This window comes from Camellia sinensis, chromosome 7 (genome assembly GCF_055761805.1).
Source record: "Camellia sinensis isolate YWXY chromosome 7, ASM5576180v1, whole genome shotgun sequence".
In the NCBI taxonomy this organism is placed as follows: domain Eukaryota; kingdom Viridiplantae; phylum Streptophyta; class Magnoliopsida; order Ericales; family Theaceae; genus Camellia; species Camellia sinensis.
The window spans coordinates 43,476,509-43,500,092 of record NC_138967.1 but is presented as its reverse complement, the minus strand read 5'-3'; the positions used below and the strand labels follow the sequence as shown (position 1 = coordinate 43,500,092).

General features: G+C 39.0%; 1 protein-coding gene across 1 annotated transcript; it reads left to right on the top strand.

Annotated features, from left to right (window-relative positions):
• Nucleotides 1–21,662: 21,662 nt before the first annotated feature.
• Nucleotides 21,663–23,438, top strand: LOC114311620 (UPF0481 protein At3g47200). The gene is made up of 2 exons (XM_082880652.1): nucleotides 21,663–22,123; nucleotides 22,498–23,438. The coding sequence occupies exons 1-2, from the start codon at nucleotides 21,686–21,688 to the stop codon at nucleotides 23,344–23,346; spliced, it is 1,287 nt and encodes a 428-aa protein (XP_082736778.1). The 5' UTR covers nucleotides 21,663–21,685; the 3' UTR covers nucleotides 23,347–23,438.
• The last annotated feature ends 146 nt before the right edge of the window (nucleotides 23,439–23,584 follow it).

Sequence of the window (23,584 nt, the reverse complement as noted above, 5' to 3'; positions counted from 1 at the left end):
TTTACCGTTGACACAAAAGTGATCTGATCAAGTGGCTACCGATATCTGTTAACGTGATTTTTTGCAAAGAAAAAGTATTCAACGAGTTCTACACATTAAACAGTATGGATCATCGATGTAGGCTTCGTGGTAGGCCCATGGAGGCCTAATAACACCATCAAATCCGATTTGGACTGGAGAGAAACTTCCCTTTTTTCGAAATGCCCAATTATTATTACGAGTATTTTGATAACAATGTCGTCCATAGGACTTATTGGAATATAAGTAAATAATTTAAACTAAAGTGAAACATACTAAAATGACTAAATAAGTACAAAAAGATAAAATATGCTAATTTAGTCAATAAGACAAAATGTCATATCCAAACTATAACCATTTGACTTTCTCTCTCATAACCATCACATTCAAACTAAAAAAATCCAAAAGTTCTTCCCTAACAAAACTAATTTAACTATGCTAAATTAGTCAAAAAGTCAAAAAATCAGATAGAATTAGCTATTCTCAAAAGAAGGGAGTAAATGAAGAGGGATTTATGAATAAATGACCCTCTAATTTTTCATACATACATGCCATTATGCAGCAACTCAATACCAGACATACAGTTTAGGGGAATCCTTTTGGTACACATTTTTTATGAAGAGGTGTACTATATGGATCTTCTTTCGTATTTTTTTAGTAAATGTTACGTATATTTTGTGATAAATAATACTTAATTTTCTGATAGAATTATAACAATTTGTGGTTCAAAAATGAATTAACCACAAATTATCGTAACTCTACTAGAAGTTTATGTATGATTTATCACAAAAATAAGATAAATTACCAAAAAAAATAAAATATGCAACAAGCTTGTTACATATACCGAAGGGATTTCCACATTGTACACATAACTTTTTTTTTTTTTTTAAATAACTCGGTATCCAACCCATTGGACCAATTAATTTGGGGGATCAATTCTATCGTCAACTTGTGGGGGTTCCAATTAAAGTCAGAACAAAGTCCTATATGGATTGTCCTAAAAAATTGTTTTTACTTAGAAAGTTTCGAACTTGAGACTTTGAAGGATCAAGTCCCAAAGCTTTACCATTAGGCCAACCCTTTAGCTACCTAACCATGTCATTACCTTGCTACATTATACATAAATGACCATTATGCAGCAATCCGAATGCAATGAGATGTTTTGTATTTCTTGTTGCTTGGACTAAAGGGTGATTTAGTAAAATGATTATTTTCATTTACAGTATTAAGTTAAAAAGTCTATTAGGAGTGGCCAATATAATTTTATAAACTTTAAAAGAGGTATTTGTAATTTTAACAAACCTCAAGAGAGGTTAGTGTAATTTATTCTTTTTTATTAGTTAAAAAATAGAGCAATCACATATATGTTGATTTTTTAGACAACCAGAGTGTTGATGAATGATGGGGAAGATTTTTTCAAAGGCCACTGGTTCTCTTCAGTTAAGAATCTTAAATGGAGGTGGTTGTTGGGTATTTGTGGTCCTATCACAGAACTCGTATTGATAATTTAAAATTTTTAATGTATAAAACTCGTTGAGTATTTTATTCTTATAAAAAATCACATTGATCAGATATCCATAACTACTTGATTATATCATATTTGTGTTGACGATTTATTTTAAAAATTATTTTTACCATTGACACAATAGTGACCTGATCAAGTGACTACATATATCTAATCAATGTGATTTTTTATAAGTATAAAGTACTTGACGAATTCGACACAATGAATAGTTTGAATCATCGATGCGAACTCAGTGATAGCACACAATCCCATCTGATTTAGATGGTTGAGAACGCGTAGAAACCCCCAATTATCATCTCGGATTCTCTGTCCCGACAAGTTACTGATTTGGTGAAACTTATGCATCATGCACTACAACATTTTCTTAGTTTAGTGACATTTGAAAGTGCCACAAAACTATTCTTCTAATGACATTTTTTCGTCTTGTGGCATTTTGAACAAGTGCCACTTCTATCGGTGCCACGGTAGATACAAGGGCCACGGTAGATACTTGCAAGTGCCACTGCACCATCATGGCTGAAAACTTTCAATGACATTTTAATGTCATGGTAGATATTATTTGTGACACTATCAAGCGCCATTAAAAAAAAGAGTTAGTGACATTTGTAAGTGTCATTACACCATCAAGACTAAAACCTTTCAGTGACACTTTAATGTCATGGTAGGCACTATTCGTGACGCTATCAAGTACCATTCATGACGATAATTCATTGTAGAACAATTTGATCCGCTCTTGCAGAGACTCGAACCGCCAACCTTCCGCACCATAAACCTTCACTACAACAAAAACATACTTTAGTGGCATTACAGTAGTGACATATTTTTAGAAAATGCCACAAAAAATGATATTTAGTGGCACGTTTTTGAAAAATGCCACAAAACGACAAACATAAAAGGCTCTAGTGACATTTCAATGAACAAGTGTCACAAAACTACAACAAAAACATACTTTAGTAGCACTACGCTAGTGGCATATTTTTAGAAAATGCCACAAAAATGATATTTAGTGGCACGCTTTTGAAAAATGCCACAAAACGACAAACATAAAAGGTTCTAGTGACATTTCAATGAACAAGTGTCACAAAACTACAACAAAAACATACTTTAGTGGCACTACACTAGTGGCATATTTTTAGAAAATGCCACAAAAATGATATTTAGTGGCACGTTTTTGAAAAATGTCATTGAAGAACAAACAAACTAGAGCCTTTTATGTTTGTCGTTTTGTGACATTTTTCAAAAACGTGCCACTAAATATCATTTTTGTGGCATTTTCTAAAAATATGCCACTAGTGTAGTGCCACTAAAGTATGTTTTTGTTGTAGTTTTGTGACACTTGTTCATTGAAATGTCACTAGAGCCTTTTATGTTTGTCGTTTTGTGGCATTTTTCAAAAACGTGCCACTAAATATCATTTTTTGTGGCATTTTCTAAAAATATGTCACTAGTGTAGTGCCACTAAAGTATGTTTTTATTGTAGTGATGCATATTAATAATTGTACAGGAAATGAAAGAAAATGATATAGAAGGCAATTTTTAGATTTATTTCAAAACTTGGTATTATGTAAAATAAATGATTGATTGATTATTATTAGAAAATAAATAAAAGAGAGACAAAATTGTCTTATATATTCTGATAGATTATCATATCACTAAATTTAAAAAATAAATTTTACTTTGAAGAAATAATAGCACTACTCCTAAAGGAAACACTTTTTCACTCTATAAAAAGGAGAAAGGTCTTCTTCCCTTGTCATGCAATTACTAAAAGTCACTTTTTAGGATTTATATATCAGAAATTAAAATATCATAATAATTTGATTAAATTAAACAATTAAAATAAATTTAAATGCGTATTGTTTAATTTCACCATTACCATGAGATATTGATGAATGGTTTTCATAATTAGAAAATCCTAGCACCAATCTTCCCCTCATTCTTCTATTCTTTACGTTGTCTTTCAATGGAACCGACAACTGTTTGATCTACATATATATATAGATATATGTAAATCCTAATAGAATAGGAGAGGGACCGAACCTAAATAACCAAATAACTTAAAATAGACCTTGCACTTTCATACTACATACCCACATATAAAATAATAAAGAAAAAATAATCAATAAGTTCTATTTGCTCTTAAGATTACTATAAAGTCCTATCAAGTTTCAATATGGACAACTAAGTTTTATTTAATGGTGGATGTTATCTCAATTTTACCCCTCATTTAGTATGAAAATATTTTTAATCTAAGTAAAATAAAAAAAAATTAATTGTAAAAATTATGATATTGTATTAAAAAAAAATCATAAATCACAATGAAAAAAAGAAATCAATCGTTCATAATAGAATATTTTGTTTTCATTAAAATAGAAACAAAAAAAATCATAAATAATTTTAATTTATTAGAAATTTTATAATTAAATTATTTTTAATTGTTCAAATTAAATGATTTTTCATAAACAAAATTATAAGTATAAGATTAATAATTTTTACAATTAAAAATGATTTTTCTTATTAAATAATAAGGTTAAAATTGGGATAAGACACATCATTATAGAGCAATGAATCTTTTGAGAATCTTTTATCACAAATAGGACTTAATTGTCCATATTGAAACTTGATAAAACTCGTATGGAATCTTAAGAAAAAAATAAAACTTATTGGTTATTTTCCTAAGAATAAATAGGAGGAGGATCCCATCCAGTCCAAAATATGGACTGGAGGGTGATGTTGGGGCTCGTGAGGCCCATCTCGGGGCCCATTTTGATGATCTGAACCGTTCATTTTTTCAGTGAGAAACGTAATAAATTGAATAAGTTGTAGTTATCAGATCAACCTAGTTTTTTTTGTAGATGAAATACACGAAATGTCCGATAAAATGAACAATTTTAAACGAGGTCCGTGGTGGGCCTTATGGGCCTAAACATCATCTTTGGTCCGTGGTGGGCCTTATGGGCCTAAACATCATCTTTGGACTGGAGGGAATCCTCCTCCTAATAAATATACTAAGATGGATCATGGCCCAAAATTTTATAGATCACTATACCAATTTTGAGCTCATATCAGTTAATTTGTCTGAATCACTTTCAACCTATTTTTCACAAATCAAATAAAATATAATATATGGCAGCCTAATAAAGAATAAATTCTTAGACCTTCAACTAAAAGGTGAAATGATTATTTCCATTTATGATGTTAAGTCAAAAAGTCTAATATGGGAGGTCAGTGTAATTTCAAAACTTTCAATAGAACTCTCCATAATTTCAACAAATGTAATGGGAGGTCAATATAATTTGTACTTTTTTATTAGTTGAAATTGAACGATCACATTTATGTTGATTTTTGAGACAACATTAACCAAGTGTTACCACCAAATATCATCTCAGACTCTAGATGCCGACTAGTCTCCTAATTTTTTTTTTTTTTTTTTTTTGAATGAAACTCATGCATCATGCATAGTAATAATTATACGTAAAATAAAAAAATAATAATATGAAAGACCACTTTTAAATTTATTTTTAGGACTTAATAATATGTAAAATAAATAATTAATTGATTATTAGAAAAGTTATTAAAGAGAGAAAAAGTTATCTTACATATTCTAATAAATTATATCACTATTAAATTTAAAAAAAAAAATTTAATTTTTAAAAAGAACTGCACCAATCCAAAAAGATGCATTTTTCCATTCTATAAAAAGGACAAGTGCTTCTCCCCTTCTCATATCCACTCTTCATTTGGGAAGCGGAGCATAGTTGCGGAGTTTCTAACAAGTAAGTCGTACGAGTTTCTAAATATTGTTATGTTTATTTTAATTTTTTAAAAACATTTAGACAAATTATAAAAAGAAATAAAAAAATTCAGGGTTTAATCATGTAAAAAAATAAATTTTTAATTTGTTTTCAATTTAAACTATTTATCAATTTTCGTTAAGTAAGTAGATGAAAAAAATAGTATTTCAGTTATTAAACTTAATGTAAATTTATATAAAATGTTCCAAAATATTGTTTTTTGTTGAGTTTAATGGCAAAAATGCTATTTTTTTCCTCAGTTTTACTTTTAAAAAGTAAACAAATAGTTTAGATTAAAAACAAATCGAAAGATTACCGTTTAGATTAACAAAATAAAAAATTCAGAGTATATTTTGTTATAAAGGTCAAATCCTTGTGTTTTCTCTATTGGAAAAATTAGTGAAACACGTCTCTCCAACTTTTGGTAGTAGGAGAGGTCCAAAATATTTTTTCTGTTATAAGATCCCTTAATAATATTATCGGAGAAATTTCAGCTCGTCATTTCTGAAAATTCTCTGTAAAGTTGAAATTCCCTGCAATGAAATTTCTTTGTGCCGAAACTTCTCTGTGGAAATGTTGATAGATCCCAACTACTATGAAAATATTGCATGCCCTTTTTTAAAAAAAAAATCTTAATATCAAGGACCTTAAGCTTAAAACCACTTTTTTATTATAATTTTTCCAAAATATTTTTAGACGTGCTTTTGTTTATTTTATATTTTAGTTACTTATATATATATATATATATATATATATATTAGATGCACCAAATCTAGATGCATCTAAAAATTAAAATAAATTGACTAAAATATAAAAATAATTTATTAAAAATAATAAAAAAATTTGAACAAAATACTGTGCATTTTTGTTAGGAATTTCATTTGTTTTTAATGATTTTTCATATTTTAATTAATTTTTATTTTTATTTTACTTTCTAGATACATCTAATCTCGATATATCTAAAAGTAAAAATATTTGACAACATATGAAAAAAGTTCTATACAGACAAATGAAAATCTGTCTAAAAATAATTTCTGTAAAATAAAACCAAACAAATAGGATTGGAAAAAATACAATGCACATATTTGCATTTCATAAAAATGTTAAGTTTCGACGAAAGGGAAAGCCTGTGTGGTTAGCCTTTTGGTCACTAAGTCTCTTCTTAGGTTTAGGATTGGATAAGCATCCATAAGACCCGCTAAAAGTGAATAGTCCGAACCAATCCACTACATAGTAGATGTTTCAATAGTCCAACCAAATGGATACATATGTTTTTTTTTTAATTCGCCTATATTCGGACGGATGGTAGGTAAGAAGCCACCCGATTCACCAACACTCCTGAGAGGGTAATTTTTGGGAAAAATTGGGCCGAGCTGAGAGTTGGGCATTGAGGCCCAAAACGCGAAGGACTACGTAAAAAGGCCGTACTGAATACTCCGGCCTAGAGGGCAAGGTTACTCCGGCCCTGGGGAGACAAAGTTACTTCGGCCCAAGGAGGTGAGTTTATTCCGGCTCAAGTAGAGATAGTTGCTTCGGCCCAAGAAAGAGTAAGGCTACTCCGGTCCAGAGACAACTCGGAGTAAGACCGGTTTCAGAGTTAGTCCGGTCGCAGTCGGAATTAGTCCGGTCGTGACTTACAATGGTTAGGTCGATCAGAACTTGTTATTTGGAAGTTTGATCTAAGCACACCAAGGTTGAACAGGGGCAGCCGAAGTAATGAGTTAAAAGGAGAAGACCGAGCTAAGGATAGTTCGGCCTTCTCTGTGGCTCCGCATAGCCAGTGTTATTTCGGCCGTGTGGTAGTTCGGCTATGGAGAAAATCATCCCACTTGGTTTAAGCAGTGGGGGAGGGTGTGAAAGGATAAGCATTATCCTTAAGAATATGAATCCTAGGAGGACTCTAATGGAGAAATACAAGTCCTACTAGGATTGTGCCATATGAAACTTATAAAAGCTCACAAGCATCACCTTGGAGGAGGTAATTGAACACAATCTTTCTGAGAACTTAGAGCTTTGTCTATTTGTCAAGTTTTCTGACTTAGGCATCGGAGAGGTTTCCGGCACACACCCGCCGGCTAGCTCACGTTTGTGTTTTCAGGTGACAAAGCGACGTCGTACGGAGGAGCGTGGACTTGGTCAACAGGATTATACGAGGAGAATTATTTCCTCCCCGTACAATTGGCGCCGTCTGTGGGAAGAACAGACAAGAACAAAAACCTCTTGACTAAGCTTCTCCTTTTCCCATTCAATGGCACACATTGAAGACTTGCCGCAGTCCGCCGTCGACGGACTAACTCCAGAAGGGGGCGCAAGGCGTGAGGGATTACCCGCTGTCCCTCCCATGGCGGACTTGGAGCCCCAACAACATAATTCCAGGAGGAGCGGCAGGGGAAGGCGGAATGGCAGCCCTCGTCACTCTCAAAGTCCCGACAGGCAAAGGAGGAGGATTGATCCTCAAGCCCTGGAAGATCGCGTAAAGGAACAGGATGAACTGATTCGGAGGATGGCGGCGGACATGGAGGCCTTGAAACGCCAGATGAAGACCAAGGATGTGGCGACAGGAGAGGGGCGCAAGCACAAGACGCCCCCTCGCCACTCAGAAAGTCGTAGTAGGAATACTACACCCTCTCAAGGAGAGAGCAGAAGCCTCAGGACAGGCGACACTCACTCCTTATCTTCAAGGACTCGTCACTCCAGGTCTGAGAGGACGAGATCCGAAAGATCATACACTGAAGGAAGCACGTATTGGCCTTCACATTCACACCAAACCAGATCCAGACAAACCGAGCTACCCAGGTCATCCGACTTACGAACCGTGCTAGAAGAAAAAGCACGATGCAAGGAAGATGCCAGGGCAAGGGATCCACACCGAGTTTCGGCCTTACAACGGTTGGCTCCTCGGACGCACGGAAGCGTCGAGGTTGGAATGTCAATACCGCGACCGGCTTACGAACCAACGGACAAGGCATTGGCAAGACTACAGACCTCGCCGTTTGTCCCAGCGATCGAAAACGCACCCCTACCATCAGGCTTCCTTCAGCCGAAGTTCAATACATATGAAGGGAAGACGGACCCGTATTCACACTTGAGCCACTTTCGCCAAGTCATGGCCGTGTACAGGCGAAACGAGGCCTTAATGTGCATACTTTTCCCATCAAGTCTGGGCGACCTGGGCTTGACTTGGTTCGAAAAGCTCCCAGAGGGTAGCATAGCCTCCTGGGCCCAATTGGCAGAAGCGTTCGTAACAAGGTTTCGGACAAATACTAAGACACCGGTGGAGATAGATCAGTTACTCTCCATCGACATGGGTGAAAAAGAGACCCTCAGATCTTACAACAGTCGCTACTGGGAGACATTCAACCAGATTGGAGACTGCCCCACCAATCTAGCCATTGCACAATATAAAAGAGGCCTACCAGTAGGAAACCGATTAAGGGACTCGATCACCATGACGCCACCCCTCACCATGGAGGCCCTGATGGAAAGAGTGCATCAGCACATCAGGGTAGAAGAGGATGGCGCGCGTGCTAAAGCAAGAACAAGCACGACCGCAACACCGGAAAAGAAAACCCCTGCCAAGGTCAACACGGTTGACCGAAGTAACAAGAACGGACGTGGCAGACGAGATAACGGAGAAGACTCAGACAAAAGATGGTTGAGAATCCGCACTGCCATAACAACGGTGTTCAAAAAACCAATATATCGGATTCTGAGCGAAATCAAAGACAAGCCTTTTGTCAAGTGGCCAGCCAAGCTTGGGGAAGCTCAGAAGAATTACGACGACAGATCACGGTGCACCTTCCATAAAGAAAAGGGGCACCGAACCGAGAATTGCACGCCACTAAGACAGCATTTAGAAGAATTGGTGGCAGCAGGCCACTTGGACGAATACATTGAAGGAGGAGCGCAACCGGCCCCCCAAGATCATAATGACCAACCCAACAGAATGCCAAACGACGCACCACCACAAGGCATTATCAATGTAATTCATGGAGTTTTTGAACCTGAGCGCGTATGCGAGCTTAGAGGTTCAATCAAGAAGGCTGAACACTTTAGGGAAGTATTAAGCGCCCAACCCGCCATCAAAAAGGGGAGGACAGAGGCAACAAACGTCATGTCCTTTTCGGATAAGGACTTGGAACGAATTTACTGCCCCCATAATGATGCCCTGGTTGTCACTCTCTGAGTCAAGGATTTTGACGTCAAGCGGATTCTGATTGACCAGGGTAGTTCTTGTGAGATCATGTATTACGACACATTCAAACAACTAAAGCTGCAAGACAAAGACTTAGCACCTGCAGTTTCTCCCCTGATTGGATTCAACTCCATGCCAGAGTGGCCTGTCGGCAAAATAATCCTTCCAGTCAGAGCAGGAAGTGTATCAAAACAGGTGGAGTTCTGGGTATTGAAGGTCCCCTCCACCTACAACATCATCCTGGGCAGAACATGGCTGCATGCCATGCGTTCGGTAGCATCATCATACCATCAGGTAATGCGGTTCCCCAATGACGCCGGTATAATTGAAGAAGTCTATGGCGATCAGATCATGTCAAAACAGTGCTTCGCCACAGAAAATGGAAGCCGAGCTGCCAAAGGATACGTTCATTCAGTGGAAGAACCAGAGAGTAATGAACTATTCGCGGACGTCGGCAAAGAGGCTGATCAGAAAGCGGTGGAAGACTTGGTGGAGGTAAAAATAGATGAGAAGAACCCGGATAAGTTCTTCTTGCTTGGCTCATCATTATCCAGCGCTGAGAGATTAGAGGTCTTGGAATTCTTGACCTCTAATATCGAAGTGTTTGCCTGGACACCCTACGACATGCCAGGCATTGATCCAAACTTCATCAGTCACCAACTCAATGTCCACCCATCCGCCAGACCAGTCATTCAACGCACACGCAGATCGGCACTCCACCACGCCGAAATAGTGGCAGAAGAGGTAGGCAACCTGCTGGAGGCAGGAGCGATAAGGGAAGTGCACTACCCAAAATGGATCTCCAACACCGTCGTAGTGCCAAAAAAGAATGGTAAATGGCGTGTCTGCGTCGACTACAAAACGGTCAACAAAGCGTGCCCAAAAGATAGCTTCCCTCTACCAAGGATAGATCAACTGGTGGACTTAACGGCAGGACATAACCGACTTAGCTTTTTGGATGCATACAGAGGCTACCACCAGATCGCCATGCATGAACCAGACCAGGAGGTCACATCCTTCACAACACCAAGAGGGTTATATTGCTACAAGGTCATGCCCTTTGGCCTAAAGAACGCAGGGGCGACATTCCAAAGGATGGTCACCAAGATGTTTGAACCATTGTTAGGCAGAACAATGGAGGCTTACATCGACGACATGGTGGTCAAAAGCAAGGATAAGAATGACCATCTGAAAGATTTGGGCGAGATGTTCCAGATCCTGAAGAAACACAAGTTGCGCCTCAACGCATCCAAATGCGCATTCGGAGTTGGATCTGGAAAATTCTTGGGCTTCCTGGTGACCAACCGAGGTATAGAAGCAGACCCCTCTCAGATCAAAGCAATCCAGGAGTTGGAGAGACCAAACTCAGTCAAAGAAGTGCAGCATCTCACTGGTATGGCGGCTGCGCTAAACCGGTTCATAAGCAGGTCGTCAGACAGACTACGACCATTCTTCCAAGCTTTAAAAGCCAAGTTTGAGTGGGATGAAGAATGCGACCGAGCTCTGGAAAGCTTGAAGGAGTACATGTCTTCCCCACCACTACTTGTAACTCCAGTTCCTGGTGAAGAACTCTTTTTATACCTGGCAGTTTCTCAGCACGCAGTTAGCGCAGTGTTGGTTCGTGCAGAAGGAATACAACACCTGCCCATCTTTTATGTAAGCAAGACATTGTTGGGAGCCGAAACAAGGTACTTGCCCTTAGAGAAGCTAGCATTAGCGTTAATGATGGCATCCAGAAAGTTGGCGCATTACTTTCACGCCCACACCATAGTCGTCCTCACAGCCTTTCCATTAAAAGCTCTGTTTGAAAGGGCGAACTTCAGTGGGCGAATTTTGAAATGGGCAGTAGAGTTGGGACAATTCGACATCAAGTTCCAACCCAAGACCGCAATAAAAGCTCAATCTTTGGCAGACTTCGTCGCAGAGTTTACTCCTGGAAGTCATCATATCTGCCCAGTCGACCTGACTGACTCAACCGAACTAGGGACGGAAGTTGACGCCGGAATAGCGCAACCCCTAGTGGAAGGTAGTCCATCAAGCACAAAGGCAGACCATACTAAGGACAACAAGGAGGAGCCAAACAAAGGCTCACCAGCAGTTCAAACAGAGGACGAAGGGGAGACAGCCAACCTGGACTTTGAAGAAAACACCCTTCTTGACCCCACGGCATCGTCTGACCCTTCCACCTGCTGGAAACTATTCGTTGGGGAGATGTGGAAGCTCTTTGTGGATGGAGCATCCAACCGACATGGTGCAGGGCTTGGCATAGTCCTCATCTCTCCAGACGGCCTGGTTATAGAGCAAGCAATCAACCTTGGCTTCCCAGCATCCAACAACGAAGCAGAATATGAGGCGCTTCTCGCAGGACTCAAGTCGGCACACTTCATGAAAGCAACCGAACTAATGGTATACAGTGACTCACTGCTAGTGGTAAACCAAATTTCTGGCGAATACGAAGCAAAGGATGACAGAATGGCCAAGTACCAAGAGCTAGTCAGAACGGAGATCAAGAAGTTTGATGTGGTAAGGATAGAACAAATTGGCAGGGAGGAAAACAGCCGAGCGGACGAGCTAGCAGGCCTTGCCTCAATGGCAGATACATCAATCCCTCATCCATTACTCATTGACTTCTTACCAAGACCAAGCATAGAAGACCCCGAAGCAGAAGAAGTATGTTGCGCAGAATTAGGCCCTTCTTGGATGGATCCCATTATCCTGTTCTTGAAAGACGGCATCCTACCAGAAGAGAAAAAAGAAGCCAACAGAATAAGGGCAAAGTCACAACGATTTTGGCTATCTCCATCTTTGGCATTACATAAGAAGTCGTTCTCTGGGCCTTACCTCAAGTGCGTTCATCCCAGCAAAGTAGAAGCATTCCTGTTCGAAATACATGAAGGGGTATGTGGAAGTCATCAAGGGGGAAGGTCGCTCGCCTACAGGGCTATTTCACAAGGATATTGGTGGCCATATATGCAAGCAGACTCAGAGAAATACGTGAAGAAGTGTGAAAAATGCCAGAAATTCGCACACCAAATACATCAACCAGCAAGAGAACTCCTACCTTTAACTAGCCCATGGCCTTTCGCAATGTGGGGCTTAGACATAGTAGGACCACTTCCAACAGCACCCGGAGGCAGAAAATTCTTTCTCGCAGCAACAGACTACTTCACAAAGTGGGTAGAAGCAGAAGCATTGGCGTCAATCAAAGAAAAAGATGTGAAGAAGTTTGTTTGGCAAAATATTATCACTCGGTTTGGCATACCAAAAGCACTGATCTCAGACAATGGAACTCAGTTCGACGGCAGAATCTTCAGAAGCTTTTGTGAAGAATACAAGATAGAGTTCTACAATTCCACACCGGCGTATCCTCAAGCAAATGGCCAGGCTGAAGCATCAAATAAAGTCGTCTTGGATGGACTAAAGAAAAGGCTAGAGAAAGCAAAAGGCAAGTGGGCGGATGAACTTCCTCATGTGTTATGGGCTTACCGCACCACACCTCGGCGATCAACTGGAGAAACACCATTTTCCTTAGCCTATGGCATGGAAGCAGTGATCCCACTAGAAGTTGGCCTTCCCACAATTCGAAGCGAAAATTTTGATCCAGACTTAAATGGAGAAGCCATAGCCTTAGAACTCAACCTTGCAGAAGAAAGAAGAGAAAGAGCGTTGGTCCACATCGCCGCATACCAACGAGAATTAATCAAAAAATACAGCAAAAAGGTTCATCCAAGACAATTCAAAATTGGCGATTGGGTATTGCGCAAAGTAATGGGAAACACCTTGGTCCCAGGAGACGGCAAGTTAGGCCCAAATTGGGAAGGTCCTTATAAGGTGGTTGGGTTAGCCGGCAAAGGAGCATACCACCTAGAAGACAAGGATGGCAAGGCAATCCCTAGGCCATGGAATACGGCCAATCTCAAGATATTTTACTTTTAGCTTTTCTCTTTCGAACATTATGTAATTTTCTCTTCCTTCAATAAAATGAGATTCTTTTTAGCACAGATTACTCTTTGTAAAAGTTAGCTTTCAAGACTAAGTATATTACAAGCATTCCATCCTAAGTTAGCCGGAAAAACAAACTTAGAGGTTGGCTGGATTAAACCAACACCCTTCCTAAGCCCAGAATAAGGATCCAGGCTGCAGGACATTTGGTCGGAATAACCAAATACTAGAAGTTAGCTGGAAAAACTAACTTCAATAGTTGGCTGGAATAAACCAACTCTCGTTACTCTTCAGCCAAAGTAAGTGTGAGGCTGAAGAGTGGTTGGCTGGAATAAACCAACTCTTGTTACTCTTCAGCCGAAGTAAGTGCAAGGCTGAAGAGTGGTTGGCTGGATTAAACCAACACCCTTCCTAAGCCCAGAATAAGGATCCAGGCTGCAGGACATTTGGTCGGAATAACCAAATACTAGAAGTTAGCTGGAAAAACTAACTTCAATAGTTGGCTGGAATAAACCAACACTTGTTACTCTTCAGCCAAAGTAAGTGTAAGGCTGAAGAGTGGTTGGCTGGAATAAACCAACTCTTGTTACTCTTCAGCTGAAGTAAGTGTAAAGCTGAAGAGTGGTTGGCTGGAATAAACCAACACTTTGTACTCCTTAGCCGAAGTAAGTGCATGACTAAGGAGTGGTTGGCTGGAATAAACCAACTCTTGTTACTCTTCAGCCGAAGTAAGTGTGAGGCTGAAGAGTGGTTGGCTGGAATAAACCAACTCTTGTTACTCTTCAGCCGAAGTAAGTGTGAGGCTGAAGAGTGGTTGGCTGGAATAAACCAACTCTCGTTACTCTTCAGCCGAAGTAAGTGTGAGGCTGAAGAGTGGTTGGCTGGAATAAACCAACTCTTGTTACTCTTCAGCCGAAGTAAGTGCAAGGCTGAAGAGTGGTTGGCTGGATTAAACCAACACTTAGTACTCCTCAGCCGAAGTAATTATATCGGCTAAAGAGTGGTTGGCTGGTAAGTATAGTTTAACCAACCAAAAACCGAAATAACACTTGGAGTGAAAGGAAGACATTACAAACGCAAGCATACACACAATAACCGGAATAAGAGAAGTAAAATTTTCATTCAAAAAGAAGTCATTACAAGGGGGCTTAGTTCGGTTACAAAGGAGAAAAAGTAAAAAATCAAGAGAAAAGTTCATCAATTTCAGCGTCGAAAACCGCATCGGCATCAACTTGAAGACCGGTCTCCGGAGGGAGCTCATTCACACTAGGGTGAGCCACTTCGGCTACGGTTCCACTGGGAGGATCAACAGTTAGGTCTTCAGCAGTGGGCACCGACCGAACTGGCTGGTCCACATTTTCGGCCGGAGTATCTTCATCAGAGGCATCATCAGAGTCAGAGTCTTCCAAAAACTGTTGTTGCAGAGCAGCCGCGTACTCCGCCAGGGACTTCGGTATAAAATAATCTGGAGGGTTGAAGACCTCGGTCTGTTGATCTTGACCGAGCTTCTCCACTGCCGCCCTCCAGCCGCATTTGAAGAACAGCTCCTTTGCTACGTCACATTGTTTGACGTAGGCGTCTTCGGCCTTCTTGTAACCTTGTTTATAGCCCTCCTTTTCGGCTTCCACCATGTTTTTTCTTAATTCGCCTATTTCGGCGTCTTTCCTCCTCTCAAGCTTCACCAACTCCCGCAAATACTTGTCCTTCATAACGATGGCAGCTTTCTGCTTCTCCGCTTCCGCCGAATTAACTAGATCGGCAAGACGGCCGTTTTCTGCTTCTAGCTCGGCCATCCTCTTTTCGGCTTGTAGTAGTTCGGCCGACTTGGCTTCGGCTTCCGCCATTGCCTGCCTTGTGGTTTTGCGGAGCTCTTGGACTTTCCTATAAGTGACATTGTTCTTTTGCAAGGCCTGGCAAAACAAAAATCTCATCTCAGCCGAAGTAAAAGTTAGAAAAATTTAGACAGGATAAAGCAGACAGAGCTACTTACCAAGATCATGGACTTGGAAGCAGACCGAATTGATTTCATTTCGGTGTTCAGTTGCTTCAAGTGGTGCTCCATGTCCTTGGGGAGGCACACACTTTTGGCCAGGTTAAAGGCCAGTTGGTGGTCTTTTTCAGCCACGACCGAATCAGTGGCTTTGATGTTTCGGTCATTGAAGATCAAAGGCGGAGCCCACTTCGGAGAACGAGCTCGGTCAGTTTGCTCTGGTTGGGAGGCAGGATGAGGACTTTGGGGGACGGATTCGACTTCGTCAACAAGTTGCTGTTCGGCTGACGTAGATCGGGCGCGTTTTGAAGGGCGAGATGAAGAAGGCCGTTGTGAAGGAAGGGCTATGACGGCGGGCTGAACCTCAGTAGTTGGTGTTACTTCGGCCCTGGTTGTTGCGGTCAGGAGGGCCCTAACTCTGCTTTTCTTTGCCATTTCTTCTTCAGCTGTTAGTGGAACAAGTTTTATCTCGGGCAAAGTTGGGTCCGGTTCTGGGTCTTCCTCGAGAAGAAAATCGGTTACCTTTGCTTTCCGTCGACCGCTGTAGCGGTAGGTCGGTTCGAAATTTAGAAGCTTGGCCCAATCTCTTTCTTTAACCCGAAATGCGGCTCGCAAAACTCCGAGGTTGGGATAGCTATACAAGGAATGGAGATGGGCGAAATCTGCAAAAAAGAGAAGTGTTAGTTCGGCTAATAGACTAAACAACCGAGATAACTTACAAAGCAGAAGACCGAAGTAAAATTACCAGGCTCTCCCATTTTCCAATTTATAGGTCGGCCAGGAATTTGAGCCTGAAAATCCTCAAAGTTCCCAGAGACCCAAAGGAAATCATCATCATTTAGATCTTTATCCGGAGTGTGTTTAATTATCTTCTCTCGACGGCGACGAATTCTAAGGTAGTATACCCACCCAGCATTCTTTGAGCCAATAGAGTATTGATGAAAGATCTCGGCCAGACCAAGATTCAGTCCGGTTTGGTGGTTTAAAGCGGCTATCCCCATTATAATACGATATGTATTGGTGGATAGTTGGGTGGGACATAACCTAGTCTGTCTGAGAAATTCGCAGATTAGCGGTTGGACAGGAAACCGTAGTCCGGTTTCTATTATGGATTGAAGGGTAAAAGGCACGAAGCCTTCATTGTTCCAGGGGGTAGCATCTTTTTCGGCCAACGCCAGATGGACATCGTCAGGAATCTGGTAATCTTGCCTAAATTCGGCCATGCCACCAGGGGTTTCGACTAAATATCTATACTTACCCATTTGTTGTATAATTTATGAATAAATTATTTCGGTACAAAGACTAGGCTCAGTAGCTCGGTTGAGCACACGCAGGAGTGCCTGGGCAACCTAAGTCTGCAAAGTAGAAAACAAAGGGGTTAAGCACAGATCGTTGGACCGCGCTACAAATTATAAGCAAGATATACAAATCCTACTTCGGTTTAGCGGGCTGGTTCTACCTCGGCTCGTCAGAAGGTTTCTTAGCTCGGTTTTGAGCAGTTTAGACCGGTTTAACGTCTGGGGGCAGCTTTCTGAGTTCGGTCTAAAAAACTAAGAAAGCTGGTTTAGTCCCAAGGCTTAAATCGGTTGCGGTGTGAGGAAAGTTGCTCCGGACTGAGCCCCTAGGGGCGGCTTTCTGAGTTCGGTTTCAGAACTAAGAAAGCCGGCTTGGCCCCCAAGGTCTTACCTCGGTTGGAGACCGAAGTACCTAGTTCGGTATGTGCAAGCTTATTCGGTAATCTTATCTTGGCTAGAGTGGTTCAGGATAAACTACTGGCATTCCTACAAGTTCTAGCTCGGTTATTAACTACAGAAATCTACATAATTAGGGGCAAACAGAATCCTAGTTCGGTCGCAATGTGATTTTTGATCTAAGGCTTGTTTTTCTACATAACAGTTCATACACATACAAGTTCTACTGGTTTCTTCATAGAAAGTACTAAAGTAAATTAGAGCTAGAAGAAAAATGTTTTGCAAAAGCAAGCAGAGCATGGAAAACGGAATATGAAAGCAAAACAAAGGAAAGGAAAAAGGATTGCTTACCAGGAAAAGATGAAGCAGAGGACAGGAGCAACGGAACCAACGAAGAACACAGATTCAGGAGGCTCAGAGGCTGGAGAAGCAGAGGCACAGAGAGAGAAGAAGATGAAAACAATAGAGTAAATGATTCTAGAATCGAAAGGGCTGTTTTGTGTAAAAGGGAGAGAGAAAAAGGCGGCAAAAAGAAGCGGGAACAATACAAAAATTCTGAAGGACGGCGTGACAGTTGGCCACAGCTTATCAGAGCTAGCCACGTGTCACTGGAATTGGAAGCGTTACAGTCGCTGTGATTGAAGAGACGTTTTGACCGGACATAGTGATACCCGAGGTAAACTTAGCTCGGCTGGAAAGGCTAAAGGGTTTTTAGCTCGGCTGGAAAGGCTTAAGGGTTTTTTAGTTCGGCTAGAAAGGCTAAAAGGGTTTTTTAGCTCGGCTGAGAAAGCGTAACAAACTCTAGCTCGGCCAAAAGGCTGGTAATCCCAATCATGTTGCACAGATGGAATTAAGGGGCAATTGAGAGGGTAATTTTTGGGAAAAATTGGGCCGAGCTGAGAGTTGGGCATTGAGGCCCAAAACGCGAAGGACTACGTAAAAAGGCCGTACTGAATACTCCGGCCTAGAGGGCAAGGTTACTCCGGCCCTGGGGAGACAAAGTTACTTCGGCCCAAGGAGGTGAGTTTATTCCGGCTCAAGTAGAGATAGTTGCTTCGGCCCAAGAAAGAGTAAGGCTACTCCGGTCCAGAGACAACTCGGAGTAAGACCGGTTTCAGAGTTAGTCCGGTCGCAGTCGGAATTAGTCCGGTCGTGACTTACAATGGTTAGGTCGATCAGAACTTGTTATTTGGAAGTTTGATCTAAGCACACCAAGGTTGAACAGGGGCAGCCGAAGTAATGAGTTAAAAGGAGAAGACCGAGCTAAGGATAGTTCGGCCTTCTCTGTGGCTCCGCATAGCCAGTGTTATTTCGGCCGTGTGGTAGTTCGGTTATGGAGAAAACCATCCCACTTGGTTTAAGCAGTGGGGGAGGGTGTGAAAGGATAAGCATTATCCTTAAGAATATGAATCCTAGGAGGACTCTAATGGAGAAATACAAGTCCTACTAGGATTGTGCCATATGAAACTTATAAAAGCTCACAAGCATCACCTTGGAGGAGGTAATTGAACACAATCTTTCTGAGAACTTAGAGCTTTGTCTATTTGTCAAGTTTTCTGACTTAGGCATCGGAGAGGTTTCCGGCACACACCCGCCGGCTAGCTCACGTTTGTGTTTTCAGGTGACAAAGCGACGTCGTACGGAGGAGCGTGGACTTGGTCAACAGGATTATACGAGGAGAATTATTTCCTCCCCGTACAACTCCTAAGAATATGATGTTATGCTTTTATTCTTTGTGTTAAAAAAAAGGACATTTTATTTAGTAATTATATTTACTATTATCAAATATAAAAGTTGGGTCTTTATTTTTATTATAAAAATAAACAATCAAAATTTTTGAGCAAAATAGTAAAAAATTGAGAAAATCATGGTTCTTATATTGTGTCATTTTGGTTCCTACACTTTCAATTGGCTCAATTTTGATTTTAATTTTAGATTGATTTTGTTTCAATTTAATCTAATTAATAATATCGTTAGTATTGTTTAAGAAAAATTATCACTAAATTGGTTGAGGGTACCTAATTGGGTTGAGTAAGTTTATAATTTTGTCTTTAAAAATATGCATGTGACACTTATGTGCCTGTTTTTCATAAAAAAAAATGTTAAGAGTTTTAATTAATTTGACCAAATTGAGATAGTGAAAATCGAGCCAATTGAAAGTATAGAGACTAAAATGACACAAGAGGCAAAGTACATGGACTATTATGAATGGAATAAGAAACAAGACTTAAGTCCCAGACGTCTGGTCGGTTAACCGGAACAGTGCAATTTTATTTTATTTTATTTTCTGCAATTGCAACCTGTTATTTGAAAAATAAAATCTATATTTGTTTTAGATATTTGTTTAATATAGAAATTATTTTTTTTGAAGATTTTTTATAAGAATAATTTAACAATCCCACCAATAATTGTTTTCAACACTATATCATCAAAACAAACATATTTTTACCTAATCTCCTCACTAACAATTCACACATTAACAATCTTTTCACTGACCATTCCTTCACTAACAATCCCAGCAACCTAATCCGCTAAACAAACGTGACAATAACTAAAAACTCAATTCAAAAATTATTTTCAAAACTCATAACCAAATGCATAACTCAAAACTCCACATTATTTTTAAAACTCTACACTTAAATTGTAACCAAACACATAACCAAAAAAAAAAATTAAAAATATTTTTATAAAATAAAATAAAATAAAATATTTACAATAAAACAATAAAAATATTTAAAATAAAAACTATATATTTAAAATAGAAAATAAATTTTAGTATTTAAAAAAATACAACATAAAAATGTATGAAATATAGTTCACATTAAAATAATAAATAAATAAATATTTAAAATATAAAATATGTATCCCAAAACATAGAAGTAAGAAAATTTTTAAATATTTAAAATAATAAATCCAAAAAATTTTAAAAGACAACACTCAAATCATGATTCTAAAAATAATTTTAAAAAATAAAATAAAAAAATATTTTTTCTGATTTTTTTTAATAATAGAGTTTTGAAAATAGTTTTAGTTTTGAGTTTTGAAAAGAATTTTGAATTGAGTTTTGAGTTGTGTGTTTAGTTATGAGTTTTGAAATTAATTTTTGAATTAAGTTTTGAGTAATTTTGAATTGTGTGTTTGGTTATTAATTTTGAAAAGTATTTTGAAAATTAATTTCACACTCAAACCAAATGCAGCCATTGATTTTAATTTTATGCTTACACCAAATCATCACTAGTAGCATTTTCCTACCACTCCCTCCCTCAAATTCTCCACCAGTAAGACACCACCACAACACCTCTCCCTCAACTCCTCTCCCACCCCAATCATAACTCAAATCCACCACTGAAGTCCCTCTTACACTTCCCCTTTCCTAAGATCCACCACCTACAACCTTTTCCTACCAACCCTTCCCTCAAATCAACTGTGACAACCCTTCCCACCACCCGTTTCATCAAATCTGCCGCCCTCTGCCTCACTTGCCAACTCCTCGATCACAAATAAATTTATATATATTGATGAACAAAAATGAGTGACTTGACTAGTTCTCTTACATTACAGAGTAAAACATAAAATACTGAAAGAAGTATGTTTGACTTATAAAGTAAAATATGATCCCATTGTAGAAATATGCAATATTCAAATACTATTTCATGAATTCCAATGAGTTCATTTTATTTTAAAAAATAAAATTTAATTGTTTTAACTTTTTAAAAAAAATAGAAATTAAAAATAATATACGCATTAGTTAAAATAATAAATATTACATTATTTATGTAGTGTGAAATATGTCTTATATTAAAATATTCACATGTCATCTAATATTTATTTTAGAAATATTATTTCTTTTTAGGTATTTTATCAATGAAAATTAGTTTTTTTCCCTGTTAAGTTTTTTAATAATATCTTAACAATTTAGAGATTTTGTTTTTTACCCAAAAACATTTAGGGGTTTTGTTTAATATTATATAGAATTTAAGAATTTTGTTCAATATTGCCAAAATAAGCATGAGTGTTTGTTAATTTATATGCAAAACTTTGGGGAGGTGAGTCAAATTTATCATTGAATAGATAAGGTAATTAAGGGATTATATTGGCAGTTTAGACCTTATAACATATGGCATCAGTGAATTCCATTAAATGGTTTAATGGAGAATTAATAGTGAGGAATCTTAATAATAATTTCAAAAGTAAGGTTAATTAATGTTATTATTAAAATCACAAGGTAGATACTTGAAATTATGCTAAATCTCAGGAGATGCAAGTCTAATTTACCCTTATTTTTTAATTTTGTCATTATAAGAATATTTAACATTGAAAATTATATTTTATTGTCTTGTTCATTGTCTTTTAGGAAACTTAAGTCTGAATTTACATTTTAATTCATATTTCATAGCAATGAAAACCAAGTTGAGAGAGATGCAATTTTCCTTCTTGATTAATTGTACATGTGGTTACATTGAAGGCATGAAAATTTCTACAATTATTTCTGACACAAGGTCTTGGAAATTTGCGTGTGACAGACAGAACATGGCAGGGATAAATGCCGATCATATCCTCGAAATTGACAGAAAGCTTGCTGAGTTGACTCCTATACCATCTGAACGTTGCATCTTTAGAGTACATGATGTACTGCGCAACGAAAATAAAAAAGCTTACGAACCAGAAGTAGTTGCTATTGGTCCTTATCACCGTGGTAAGGATAATCTACAACTAATGGAAGAGCACAAATTACGCTACTTGAAACAGCTTCTTAACCGAAGAAATGAAACCAGTGCGGAAAGATACATCATGGCGATGCGAGAATCTGAACAAAAAGCACGCAAGTCATATGCAGATCCCATTAGCCTTGATTCAAATAAGTTTGTAGAAATGATGCTTCTTGACAGTTGCTTCATCATTGAGTTGTTTCGCAAGAATGGGATGAAGAAAAACCCAATAGACCCGAGTGACCCGACAAACCCAATGGTAAACCCGGCCGACCTGATAGACCCGATGCCGAATCAGTAGAACCGATAGACTCTGCGCCAAACTTGGTTGGCCCGAACAACCCAATAGACCCAGCGACAAACCTGGTAGACCCGAATGACCCGATGACAAACTCGGTAGACCCCAACACCCTGATAAACCCCATAACAAACCCAGTAGAACCGATAGATACAGCGACGAGCTTGGTAGGCCCGAACGACCCGATAAACCCAGCGACAAACCTGGTATACCCGAACAACCTGATAACCCCGGTAGACCGGAACAACCTGATAGACCTGGTAGAACCGATAGACTCGGCGACAAACCTGACCGGCCCGATGACAACCCCTGCAGACCGGGACGGCTATATTCAGAATGCCATCATACGTGATTTAGTGTTATTTGAAAATCAACTTCCATTCTTTATCGTCAAGAAGTTTTTCGAGATGACCAGGACCGGAAATTCTACAGACTCGCTAGACAACCTCATTGGCAAGTTCTTTGGGTGTTTTGATTGGATAACACCAGAACCAGGTGACTTTCTAAAAGGTCATTTGCCCAACAACCATCTTCTAGGCCTGTTGCATCATTGTTGCTGCTACCAATTTCATTCAACGGTATCCTCCCCAAGCAATCCTGATGAAATAGAAGAAGTGTCCCTAAAAACTGCAACAGAGCTCCAAGAAGCCGGGATCAAATTCGAGAAGATTGAGGGAAAGACTTTGTTCGACATAACGTATGTAAAAGGGACATTGAAAATCCCGACTCTAAAAGTTGAAGACGATACAGAGTCTGTTTTCAGAAATTTAATTGCATATGAGCAATACCATCCAGATACTTCATGGCATCATTTCACTGCTTATCACATGTTTATGGATTACCTCGTGAACACCTCAAAAGATGTCGAAATACTTACTCACTATGGAATTATTCATAGCCTTTTAGGTGAAAATGAAGTGGTTGCGACTATGTTAAACAAGCTCGGCAACAATGTCATAATATCTGGCCTAGGTTACGAAGAAGTTTATAACAATGTGAATGAGCATTGCAGGGGGAAATGGAACATACGGTTTGCGATCTTAAGACGGGATTATTTCAACACTCCATGGGCATTCTGCTCGTTTCTTGCTGCTGTTGTGTTGCTTTTGCTCACTGTGTTACAAACCATATTCACTGTGTTACAAACCATATTTACTATTCATCCTTTTGGAAAATCTAACTAGATATCTCTGCTTCAAGTCTTGTTTTGTTTCTTGTTATGCCACTAAATAAAAATAAGCTAGACTATGTGAGTGAGGTAGGTTGGTTGGTTTTGTTACTCCTCTTGTTTTAGCTCCGCGGTTCTTTGTTGAAGAATGGGAGCCTTGTGTGATGGTTTCTTTTCACTTATCAATAATATCTCTTTCTACTGTTCAACATAAAAAGAACAAATATGTATATATATAAATAATGTTATATGTA

Excerpts from the sequence above, each read along its gene's own strand:
- LOC114311620 (XM_082880652.1), top strand. The coding sequence starts at position 21,686 with ATGGCAGGGATAAATGCCGATCATATCCTCGAAATTGACAGAAAGCTT. Across the intron at positions 22,124-22,497 it reads GTGACCCGACAAACCCAATG|AATGCCATCATACGTGATTT; the intron begins GTAAACCCGGCC and ends GGCTATATTCAG.